Source organism: Trifolium pratense, unplaced genomic scaffold (genome assembly GCF_020283565.1).
Source record: "Trifolium pratense cultivar HEN17-A07 unplaced genomic scaffold, ARS_RC_1.1 scaffold_111, whole genome shotgun sequence".
Lineage (NCBI taxonomy): Eukaryota > Viridiplantae > Streptophyta > Magnoliopsida > Fabales > Fabaceae > Trifolium > Trifolium pratense.
The window spans coordinates 1-12,882 of NW_025721012.1; the positions used below are offsets into that span (position 1 = coordinate 1).

The window sequence follows — 12,882 nt, forward strand, 5'->3', positions numbered from 1 at the left end:
GACAAAATATTCCATAGCTTATTATTATAATTTTTTTTTACCAAATTAAAACTATGTTCAAATCATACACACATGCACTATATATAGATCTCACATCATATTCAATAATCTCAATTAAGCAATATCAAAATCAAACTCTAACAATGAAGTTTTCATTTTTCTAAGAAAAAAGAAAAGAAGTTTTCACAATTAACACAAACGCAAGGACAATTATTATTAAAATAATGATAGTCTCTAAGATGCTAGATTTAAGAAAGCAATTTTATAATTGTCTTTTATATGTAACATGTGTGTTATCTATAATGAGTTAAATTGAGGTTACTTTCAATTTGTGATAAATTAATGTGGGACTACTCAAAATATATTAGTATTAAAAAAAAATTATAGTGGCTATACTAGTATAAAAAAAATTCTCAAAAAGTTGTGTAGGCATGTGCCCACACAACTCTCTACCTCCCTCCGTCCCTGATCGACTGCCTTCCCTTCACTTGTTACAAGATAAAAGTTTGATCATTACTCTTTCTCTCTAATATATCTTTTACTAGTAAAATGAAGGTTGAATTGCTCATAGGCCTTCATTGTGATGATGTGGCACCTCTAAAAAAACTCCATATTTTTTATTGAAAATTTACCAACTTCTCTTAATTATTATTAAAAATATCTAAAATAAAATTTATCCTCCACAAATTAAATTTCATGTCTAATGATTAATACATGAATAGAAAAAGAAACCCCCATAATTTCAAAAGACTATATTTTGGCATATATAAAATGATAAATATGGATTAATAGAAAACGTAAATGACTAAATAATTAAGAGTAACCTAAATATCCATATACTTGCCCAAATAAAAAACTTAATTCGTATATATGGATCAATAAAACATTCATACGTAAAAACCAAAAAAATATATCCATATGTCACTAAAATATGTACATATAATTTATATGTATATATAATTTTTAGTATTGTTATTAAATATATATAATCTAATTTTCTAAAAAAACCAAGATAAATCATATTAATATATTATCACACATTGCAAGAGGTTAAATCAACAATAAAACGATTAGCTTATAAAAAAAAACAATCAAACGATTAATTACAAGGGATAAAAACAATTATGATTGACCCTTAGGTATTCATATGATGCAACTATAACTGCAAAATTATTATTATTATATTATACAATTAACTCTCATGATTGTTGGAGTTCCTTTCAATAATTATATATAAAAAAAAAAAACTGTATGTTTTACCACAATGGTCTTTATAAATATTGATACTCACACATCACTACTTGCCCATGGTCTCATATTTTGTAATCTTATTTTTTTTCTTTTTTGTGTTTTCTAACCTTCTTTGTAGTAATTTCATCAAGTCATGTCTACTCTTGAGTAAATCAACTACACTATCTTATTGTTTCAAGGAAAAATGTAATTCTATTTTCAAATGTATTTTCCTCATTGTTTTTGGGATATGTTCTTTTTTTTTTCTTTCAAATATAGCAATGAAATGTATATTCAAGAATAACATTGCGACAATGAAAAATATATATAACTGCAATTTCTTAACTTTTTTTTTAGTGGTACTTGGTTTTAATAGAGAAGATTTGGAAATGTAATACAAGTTGGTCGTATGAAGCAAATTTGGAAGAATTTAATCTCTACTTGGTTAGAGCTATTTTCATATGCTTAATCATCTTGGTTAGGATTCAAATAAGTGGATTGGGCTGGTACGAAGGTTTTCAAGTTTGCAATTGAGCTAAGTTGTATTTTAATTTCATTATTACTTTTAGAATAAACTTATTTAAGTCACTAAGAAAAATCGTAAGATTCCATTTAGTTTCTAAGACAAATATTTTGTTTGATTGATGAAGGACAAGTGGCGTAGCAATTTAGTCACTACTTTACAATTTATACTTTTTTATTACACCAACATTTTAACTACTAATTTTGATATTCCATTGCTTAAAAAGACACATAAAATTAAAGATGCAAACAAATTAAAGAGAGGATAGTGGCATAAACCTCACTAAGAAAAATAAAATTAAACCAAAATAGAAAAGAAAAAGAATTAAGCATATGGTGAAAATGATAAACGAAACCACTAGCTAAATAATTCTGACAAATAAAAGGCAAAGAAATCTTAATAAGTAATATAAAATGTTATATTATATTTATCTATTTTATTATTTAAACTACTCTATAAGCATAATAGTATTTAGGAGATAAGATATTATAGTTATGAGTGAGTACATAGTGAGATAGTCTTAAGAATAAGATGACATGTTGAATGTTAAATTCTTATAATATCATGCAAACTAAAAAAAGAAGAATAGTATTTCTTAATCTTTGTACTTTCGAACAGGTGGAGGGTGTTGAAGCGCTAGATTTAGACCCCCAAAAATAATTTTTTTGGTAAAGGATTTAGACCCCAAATTTTTTTTATCACCTTTATACTATAAGAAAAGTTTACAATATCTATTAAAAAACCTTTTCATCATCTCTTTTAATTAAATTAAATCATTTTAATTTTAATTATCTTTAATTAAATCATTTTAATTTTAATTATCAATATATCAAATTATCACTATATAACTTCTTACACAAGGGACCAACTAACTAAAATGAAAAATTAAATTAAAAGGGACCAACTAATATATAAGATTTATATAACCACAAAATATTCATGACTATTGAAATTCTTTCAATACTAATAAAAAAAACGTGTGTCTCTCTTCATTGCATAGTTAATTGGTTCCTAAATGAAAAATTTAATTAAAAGGGACCAATATAACCACAAAATATATTCTTTCAATACTAAGAAAGAAAAAAAAAAGTGTCTAAGACTATTGGAATTCTCTTCATTTCATAGTTAATTGGTCCCTAAATGACAAATGAAAAATTTAATTAAAAGGGACCAACTATCGATATCGATTTATACATATCCATTAGAATTATCAAAAATTGGATGGATTTTCAAAAGAAATTGGATGTGGCACTCTATAAAAAAAGTTTACAATCTCTATTAATTAAAACCTTTTCATATTTCATATAATAGAGTTACTCTAATAATAAATAATAAACAATAATAATATATTAAAAAAAAAACTAACACAATTTATTGTTGTTGAATTGAGACAAAAATGAATTGCAAGCAATGAAAGGTGGAACGATGCATCATGTTATTGTTTTATTAATTGCATTGCAATATATTATTAAAATATATATTGTATGTTACAATTCCCTATTAATGCAATTGAAAACAAAGAATTCTTGGAGACACTAATATTGAATATGTAAATTTAGCTAATTATCAAACACAAGCTCTATATAAAGTTAACCCAAAAGCTAATTATCACCACCATATTGAAATGTAAATTTACATTGAAGTCTAGCTTCTATGTTTTAACAAAATTTTAATTTATCTATCTTATGGCAAAAACTCTATGGTTTCTTTGTCTGACATCTCCATGAGAAAAAGTTATGCATCTTCACCTTCCATATGTTAAAGTTACACATTATAGTCTCTTGAATTGATTTAAAAGCTATCGTGTGCATATATATAGTTACATCATAAGTATATTGGTTTTTGTCCTTGGTAGGTGATGGTGTCTAACCTCTTAGAATATCAGGTATGTCTACATGTGATTGATTAAGAAATTGATATACATATATGTGATAGTTGCCTATTAATATGTTTGTAAATTGGAATTTTTCTACTACTCTGAGTTTAGAACATCTCTAATAATTTTTTATATTTCTTTTTTAGGTTGGATATTTTTTTAAATATCAACCGGTGTTTTGTTCGATGATTAATTAAACTTTGAGTTGAATCGATTAATATGAATATGACTATTTTTTCATGTGAAGGAGGAGAACGGGATAAAACATACTTCTATTTTTGCTTACGTTGCATCCTTGCCCCTTATAAAGCCTATGGAATGACACCTCATGTAAGGATGTGTATTTAACTCTAATGGGAGTTTGTGAACCATCATTTTTTTTATTGATATAATGTTTGTAATTAGACAACTTTTCTTTTTCATTTATTATTTTATTAGTCTAATGTTTTAGCTTATTTGTTTCTTATTTTCTTTTTCATTTATTATTTTATATAAGGTTGAAGATTTGTATAAAAAATTGTTGATTAATAGGAATATAATTATTTTTTTTCATGTGAATAAGTTGAAGAGGATAAAAGAGACTTCTATTTATTGATTTTGAAGTGCTTTAAAATTTATATAGATCGAGGGTATATTGATGTTGGAGGCATTCAATTAAAAGATGACAATCCAAATAATTTAGAAATATAAATATGTGTCTCATTTTTAAATATTATATTGTCTACAATGTGTAGGTGATCTACTTGATCTCGATCAAGAGAAATATAGAAACAAAAACAAAGTAGAAATTAAAATAAGTTTTTTTTTTTTGTAGTTGACACTCAAGTCATGCGGTTCTTATAATTGTAATACATGCAAGAAGTATATTGATTCAACTTGACTTAGAGGTTGTCCAAATATATAATCTTCATGCATTTATCGTATAACATTTGCCTAATCCTGGATGGTTCAATATGAATATATATGAATTTTAATAGACGGTCCTATTTTAATCTACGCATGTCATCTTATTCTTACAACCATAAAATGAATCGATGAAAAGAATTGTGCTAAATACTTTTTTCTCCCACTTAGAATTGTACTAAAAACTTTCTAAATTAAATTAAAAAAAGACAAAAATTATTAAATAAAAATTGTTGATGCTCATTTGTCAAAATAAATTTTTAGAAATTATTAAAACCGTAGATGTTAAAATATATTTACATATATTTAGAAAATATAATCACACATATATTTAAACATATTTACACACAACTAAAATTCACCAATAATTCAAAAATTATTAATTTAATTTACATAATAATATAATTTTTTGGATAAATTAAGTACATATTCTAATAGATTGTTTACGTTACGGCTGAAAATAAAATAGTGGAATATTTATAAGAATAAGATGACATTTCTTTAAGCAAATAAGAAGATGACACATGTTAAATCTTAAATTCATCTATAAGACTTTCTTTACCTTAACCAAATAACTAAACCTAAATTCAAATATATAAAATCTTCGTCCAAACTTATATATTAACAACAACAAATATTCGAGTTTATATAATATAATAAGAAAAATAAAATAAATGTTCAAGAAAATATTAAATAAGAGGGACAAAAACTAACAATAATTTTGAAGAGACACAAACCTCGCCAAGAAAAAGAAAAACAAACCAAAAACAAAAGGACCAAGCAAAAAAAAATGTGAACCAAACAATAGACTAAAAAATTGGGAATAATAAAGTTGGAATAAAATTTCACCAAGTGAATAGTGAGAATAAACTCCAAGAGAACGAGAGATGAGTAAGTAGATAAGCTATTTGGAACCTTAAATTGCATAGAACGTAGTAAGCAAATACACTATTTGATACATAATTTTCAAAAAATGAGATCACGGCTTGGAGTTCTAACATCAGTCTATTAGCTATTAAAGAAAACTAAAATCTTATATGATTACACTAATAAAATAAAAAATGATACATCCTTTCAAACTTATGAAATATTATAAGAGATCTATTACATTAAAATATAAACAAACTACGATATAATAAAAAATCTAATATTTCTAAACAACCTTTTTTTTACTCATATACTAATATTAAACATAATCATATTTTAAAATAATATATATTATTTAACGATATGTGATTATAGTTATCACAATCATTATTTTTTTATTTATAAAAATATTTTAATTATATATTTTAATCGAACCCGTGCAACGCACGGGTTTATTCCAAGTTTAAAATATAATTTAAAGGTGGATCTTTACTAGTTTTAGTCAAAAAAATAAATAGAAAGCATCCGGTGAATCGGATATTAGTGGTGGAAAAAAAGAAAAAAAACAAATGTATTACAGTTGATGACTGCATACAGACATGCAGTCAAGTGTTTATGTCCATCCAATCTAATTCACACGGTGTAAAATTTTAAAATTGAAAAAAAAAAAAAAAAAAAAACTCTACCAAAAAAAAAAAATTAAAAATTGAATCTCAAATCAAAATATATACGCCTTTATCATATAACGTCTTATCGAAATCAAACAGTTAGAAACATGTGATTTATGTCAAACTTTTTAAATCAATGTCTTATATGTCAAAATTAATTTTGTACATTAGGAATCAATTTTAACCTTCAAAAATAGAACTATGCAAACATCCACTTGACTTAGAATATGGCACTTTATTAATTCAACTTTAATTTCTTCAGGAAAATATTTGAACCAATGTGTACCCCTTTATAAGAGAGCACTAGAAGGTGATTGGAATGCATCAAAGGGTATGATACATAAAAATAATGAACTATTAAATGCTGCTATAACAAGGGATTATGGCACACTACTTCATGTTGCAGCAGGAACAAATCATGTTCATTTTGTAGAGGAGTTAGTTAAATTACTTAAGCCAAATGACTTGTTACTACAAAACAATAAAGGGAATACATCATTGTGTGTGGCTGCTGTTTCTGGAAATCTTCAAATTGTTGTTATATTGATTGAAAAAAATGGGTGCCTAATACAAATTAGGGGTGTTGAAGGAATGAGTCCTCTAACTATGGCTGCTTTTTATGGAAGAAGTGACATTGCAAGGTATCTATTCAATCATAATATAGATATATTGGAAGAAGAGGAGATGAATGGTTTGTTCTTCATTTGCATCAAGAATGATTTGTATGGTAAGTAAATTGCGCTTAATTAATTCCTCCCTAAGCAATTCTTGTTGCATGTAATATACTTTTCTGATGTATTTGGTCTATATTAACAGACCAAATACATAAATTATTCAATAAGCTTAAAGAGTTAACTGTTTCCAGTAAAATGAACAGAGATACGTAGTAATATGTTGGCTTAACTATACATTTGGTCCCTTACGTTTATTTTAGGTTTCAATTTGGTCCCTTACGTTTAAAAAGTATCAATTTGGTCCCTTACGTTTATTTTATGTTTCAAGTTAGTCCTTTCCGTTAGTTTTGTCACTAACACCGTTTGAACAGTACACGTGTCAGCGTGTCCAAGTGTCACGTGTCAGTCCACATATGCAAATTGACTGCCACATGTGACAAAATTGACGGAAAGGACTAACTTGAAACCTAAAATAAACGTAAGGGACCAAATTGATACTTTTTAAACGTAAGGGACCAAATTGAAACCTAAAATAAACGTAAGGGACCAAATGTATAGTTAAGCCTAATATGTTTGATATATATTAATACCTACAATTACACTCCTGAAAATTTTGCAGATATAGCTTTGCAAATGGTATGGAAAAAGTCAACATTGGCATTGATCCGAAATAACAACAGTGAAACAGGCTTACATGTCTTGGCTAGAAAGCCTTTTGGTCTTGGTAAGTCTTTACAATCACTCTTTTCCAGAAAACAAATAAATCATGAGATTTTTATTGGCCATCCAATTATTTTTATAACGTCCGCCAGAGGACGATAAATTTTTATTTGCTACTTAAATAGTGGAAGGATAAAAACGGAAACGTGTGTAGGACACCATAAAAGAAGATCTCATAAATCATATTCATGTTCTTTTGTTTACTTCTTACTCAGGTCCGACCTACACACATGTGCAATGTGTGTCGGCCTCGGGCCTCAAAATTTTGAGGTCCTATAATATTAGTTATATATTATTTATACGCATAAAATATCAGATTGTATTAATAGATTAATTTTAATGCCCTAAAATAATTGTTGTATATTGTTTTTCCTTATATTAATAGTTATATATTATTAATGTTCATAAAATATCATATGAGTATCAATAGATTAGTTATCGATACTCATAAATATAGTTCTAGCTCATTTTAATCTTTGTATCAAATATTGGGGTCGGATGGGTAATTCAACTGGTTAAACTAGTTGTATTAAAGATTAAGGAGTTAGAGGTATTCAAGTCATGACAAAGAGAAAAACTAATATAATATTGTAATATATTAACATAACAATTTGCCATAAAAAAAAAAAAAATTGCATCAAATTTAATCTTAGATTAGAACGTCCCTTTTTGACGTTATATATAATGATAATTATTTTTTATTTTTTTATGAGGATCCATTTTTAATATTCAAACAGAACCTTCAAATAGTCGAAATCAGCCGCATTTCTACTCTAACCATTGACCAATTTGAATTCTTCTAAGGGGTTAAATATGTTTGATCTAATAAGATATTTTCTTTCGTATTCCTTTTTAAAAGTTGATATTGTGCGAGGTACGAAATAAATAAAATTTAATTATTATTTGATACCAAGTACAATATCTTTGTGTAGGCATGGAGTTAAGTCCATTATTTCTCCAACTTGTTGGTTGTCTTTGGAACATACTTCTCAATCATGGATGTACAGAAACACATAGGACAATTATAAATCAACCATCAAAAATAACATTTGATGCTACAGAAATTGGAAATTTTCACTTTGTGGCTGAGCTTTTGAGGTCTGAGCCTGATTTAATAAGAGAAGTTGATGACAAAAAAAGAAGCATATTTCACATTGCTGTTCAACATTGTCATTCAAGCATATTTAGTCTAATACATGAATTAGGCTCCTTCAAAGATTCAATTGTAGCACTTGAAGATGATGAAGAAAATAATATATTACATTATGCTGCTAAATTAGCACCTCATTGTCAGCTTAAATTAATTTCAGGAGCAGCTCTTCAAATGACACATGAAATACTATGGTTTGAGGTACATTTCCTACAACTTGATACCATACATATGTCTTATAATATCTTTTGAAGCGCTGAAAAATATACGAACATCAAACACAATACTAACTGATAATGACATGTAGACACTAGTAATAATTTAAGATATTAATAGAAATAATTGAAAGTAGTAACATGTTTGATGGTGGACACTACAATGTGTCAAAACATCGGACATATCTTCAATCTAAAATTTCAACGTATAGTCAAATATTTTTATGTATATATTTATTTTTTATTTTGCTTCTTTGAATTTCAGATCTATGGGTATGTTTGATCCGCTAAAAAAATTAAGGGATTAGACAGGACAATACAGTGTTTGATTTTAAAATTGTTCCTCAAATTACTGGATAAATTGGAAATCAATGGACTAAGTAAAAATTTTGTGCTTCACTAAACCACAAGACTGCTGCCAAGACGACATTTTTTCTTCCGTACAAGTTGTCTAAAATAGCAAAATAATTTTTTGTCCACCAACATCATGGGAGACAAAATTTATTCAATGCATTAAGTTTGTCAAGTATGTACTTACTTTTTGGAAATCAAACGGAATTTATATGTGTTTGTTCGATTATTTATTTTATCTAAATTAAAATGTTAAATTGTGTTGTGGTTATGATTTCTTTGGTCGCAATATCTAAGTATATTAGGGATTAGTCTTTGTAGTTGTTCGCAGAGTATACCCGATTTTCGTCAAAAAATAAAAAAAGTGACATGCATGTCATCAGTAATTATTGTTACTAAACTTTTCATTATATATAATTTGACATTACAGGAAGTGAAAAAGTTAATGTCACCATTAGAAACAAAGAAGAAAAATTGCAATGGCAAAACTCCTGATGATATATTTACTGAGGAGCATAAAGAGCTATTAACAAAAGCAGAGTCTTGGATTGAAAGCACAACAAATTACTGCATTCTTATTTCAACACTCATTTCAACTGGAGTATTTACATCAACATTTAACATACCTGGTGGCTACAACAAAAATACAGGAACACCAAATTATTTACAAAAACAAGCATTTCTTATATTTGCGGTATCGAATGCAACTGCAATGATATCATCCGCAATTTCGATACTAATTTTCTTATCTATTATCATCTCAAGTTATGCAGAGTATGCTTATTTCAAATCACTTCCTTCAAAGTTGCTATGTGGATTGATTGCACAAATCATCTCCATTACAAGCATGATGATAGCTTTTAGTGTTTCATTTTTTATAACATATTGTCATGGTTTGATTTGGGTTCCATATTTTATTTCTGTTTTTGCATTACTTCCTATAGTTTTGTTCAAATTTCTTGTATATCCACTTTGGTTGGATATTATAAGTTCTTCTTATTTTTGTATGTCCCTATTTCAGCCAAGAAAAGGAATTCTTAATTAACTAGTAGGAAAAAGATAGAAATGTAAATTATAGATATGTTTAATATATCCTAGCTAGCTACATGTAGTTTTATATTGTATAGATTTTTCCATATTATTAAGATATTAAATTTATGGATCTCTCAATTATAAAATGTTTAACATATCTATTTTTCTATCGAATTAAGACTCAAGTCACACTTAAAATATCAACAGCGAACTACAAAATTGACCGGGTCTTTGTGTTGTAGCTCACACATTAGAGAAAAAGTTTACCTCACACTAAAATTTAGGCAAAATTACACTACAAGTCCTTTATCTTATTTTTTTGTAACACTTTGGTCCTTTATCTTTTTTTTTTTGTAACATTTTGGTCCTTTATCTTTTATTTGTAACACTTTAGTCCTTTATTTTTTTTATTTGTGACACTTTAGTCCCTTTTTTTGTAACAGTTTGGTCCTTTATCTTTTTTTATTTGTAACACTTTGATCCTTTATTTTTTATAAATAAATAAGATAAGGACCAAAGTGTTACAAAAAAAAAGATAAAGGATCAAATTGTTACAAAAATAAGATAAATGACCAAAATGTTACAAAAAAATAAGATAAAAGACTTGTAGTTTAATTTTGCCCTAAAATTTATCATCCGTCACACTTTAGAACTTTAATCGCTTTTGCTTTTATGTAATGGTTGTGATTGCAGCTGTTACAAAATAATGTTTGTTAAATCTAGACAGTTATTGTAATATCCCCATTTCTTTTATTAGAATTATGTATCAATTAGAGATATTATGAGTATCATATTATGACATGACCAAATACTAGAAAATAAAGACCAAGTGTAACCAATGAGATAACCTATAGTGGACCCCACGCTATTACTAAAGTACCAAACCCCTTAGTTCACTTTCATTTTTCTTTTCCTGCATAATCAGAATACTCCCTTCTCTCATCTCATCTCTCTCGTTTAACAAAACAACAACACCCAACCATCTCAATCTCTCTAAACTTCCTCATAAAACTCACATGTATGTAGTGTTTTAAATTCTTCAAGCTCCAATCTCACTAGTGGTAAGTTCATGTGTTCCAAATTCAATTTCAATCTCTTGGATTCGTGCACTGTTCATTCATTCTCTAAAGACCCAAATTATGACCTTTACATACATGTAATGAAATGGGGCTTATTTGTTTTTATGTGGTGATTTAGGAAGTGGAATTGAAGGCCAAAGCTCAAGAGGGAGCTGAAGCTCTCATTTCAGATCTGTAACCAAGTTTCAAGGCTAGGATTAAGCTCCATTTATCAGGTGGGTTCTTAAGTTTAGTTAGTTAATTGCCCCAAATTATGAACTTTGTATGCCAACATAAGTTTAGGATCAAATTGTGTATGAGAGGAGCTTAATCCCAAAGCTTCTCTCCATTTTAAATATGTATTATATGCTGTAATATTCATGGCTAGTAAGGAAAAGGATTGTGGTGAGAGTTGCTGCAAAAATTTGGTGAAAAATGTGAAAACAAAGTAGCAGGTCAGTACCTGCAGATTTTTTTTTAAACACAACAATCTCACTCTTTTTGAATCCCTAAGCCTTCTAGCTATTTTATGTGACTACTGCAAGTAAAATACATAATTACAATGTTAATTACACGTTAAGTATACGATAATCAAGAAATTAGAATATGTTAGTTATGCCCCGGAAGGGAATCATGGGCAGGATAAAAACTCAGGACAGTTTAGTTGGTCAGTCAATCATGGTGGATACTTTTGTACCACGTTATGGGATTCGATGAATCCAATCATGTTATAATTGTGAGCTTCATGCCGTGCCGATGCGTATAATCATCGACGACGGATATGTCAGGCCTCTGAGAATGGCTCACCTCAGAGTGTCTTAGTTATGTTAAAATGAACAAGATGATAAATTGTGATACACATTTATGATTTTATGCTATGTTATGAATTATGTTATGAAAATCATGCTATGGACTGACATTCAGGTACACCGGTGTAGTCACCGTTAGTTGGGTAGTAGAACTCACTGAGGCTTAGTAGTCTCATCCCACGCTTATTAATTTTTTTCAGATAAGCAGAAATCACATGGTAAGCAGGCTATGGAGTAGCTGCTGCAGCTGGATGAATTATGTTTATATGCTTTTTTTTGTACTTCTATCATGTATTTTGATCATGGCATGTACTGTATAAGACTTTGTTCTTATGTCTGAACTTTTGTTTTAGCACCTGTGTGTGCCACCTTAATTATGTCAGGAATTGTAAACTTAATGTACCAAGTATTAATTATGTACAAACCTGTTATATTCTAGATATTTAACTTGGGATGTTATAATTGGTATCAGAGCAGGTCGATTCAGACTGTGCCTTTGGTTATTAAGAGTACAATATCAATCTAGTGTGGACTATTGGATTTCCTCACGTTTATTCTAGATGTTATATCACTTTGAGCCTAGCTAACTCGATTTGATTATGACAGTTAGAGTACTATGTTTGGAGCTCCAAGAGGACGCGGACGCGGAAGGCCGAGGCATAATGTGGCAGAAGAAGAGACTTATGAATATCAAGGAGACGCGAATGCTAATATGTGGGCACACATGATGCATCAACACCAGCAGTTCCAAGCCCAACAAGCACAACAACATCAGGAGATGATGATGATGTTCCAGCAACAAATGA

General features: G+C 28.2%; 1 protein-coding gene and 1 long non-coding RNA gene across 2 annotated transcripts; both read left to right on the plus strand.

The window, feature by feature from the left end:
* The first annotated feature begins 474 nt into the window (after window positions 1-474).
* On the plus strand, window positions 475-10,383 carry LOC123900604 (ankyrin-2-like). The gene is made up of 5 exons (XM_045951523.1): window positions 475-504; window positions 6,330-6,794; window positions 7,361-7,465; window positions 8,394-8,812; window positions 9,608-10,383. The coding sequence occupies exons 2-5, from the start codon at window positions 6,401-6,403 to the stop codon at window positions 10,220-10,222; spliced, it is 1,533 nt and encodes a 510-aa protein (XP_045807479.1). The 5' UTR covers window positions 475-504; window positions 6,330-6,400; the 3' UTR covers window positions 10,223-10,383.
* Window positions 10,384-11,016: 633 nt separating this feature from the next.
* LOC123900603 lies at window positions 11,017-12,535 on the plus strand. The gene is made up of 3 exons (XR_006806080.1): window positions 11,017-11,270; window positions 11,407-11,503; window positions 12,277-12,535. It is a non-coding gene; the product is annotated as an uncharacterized LOC123900603 (long non-coding RNA).
* The last annotated feature ends 347 nt before the right edge of the window (window positions 12,536-12,882 follow it).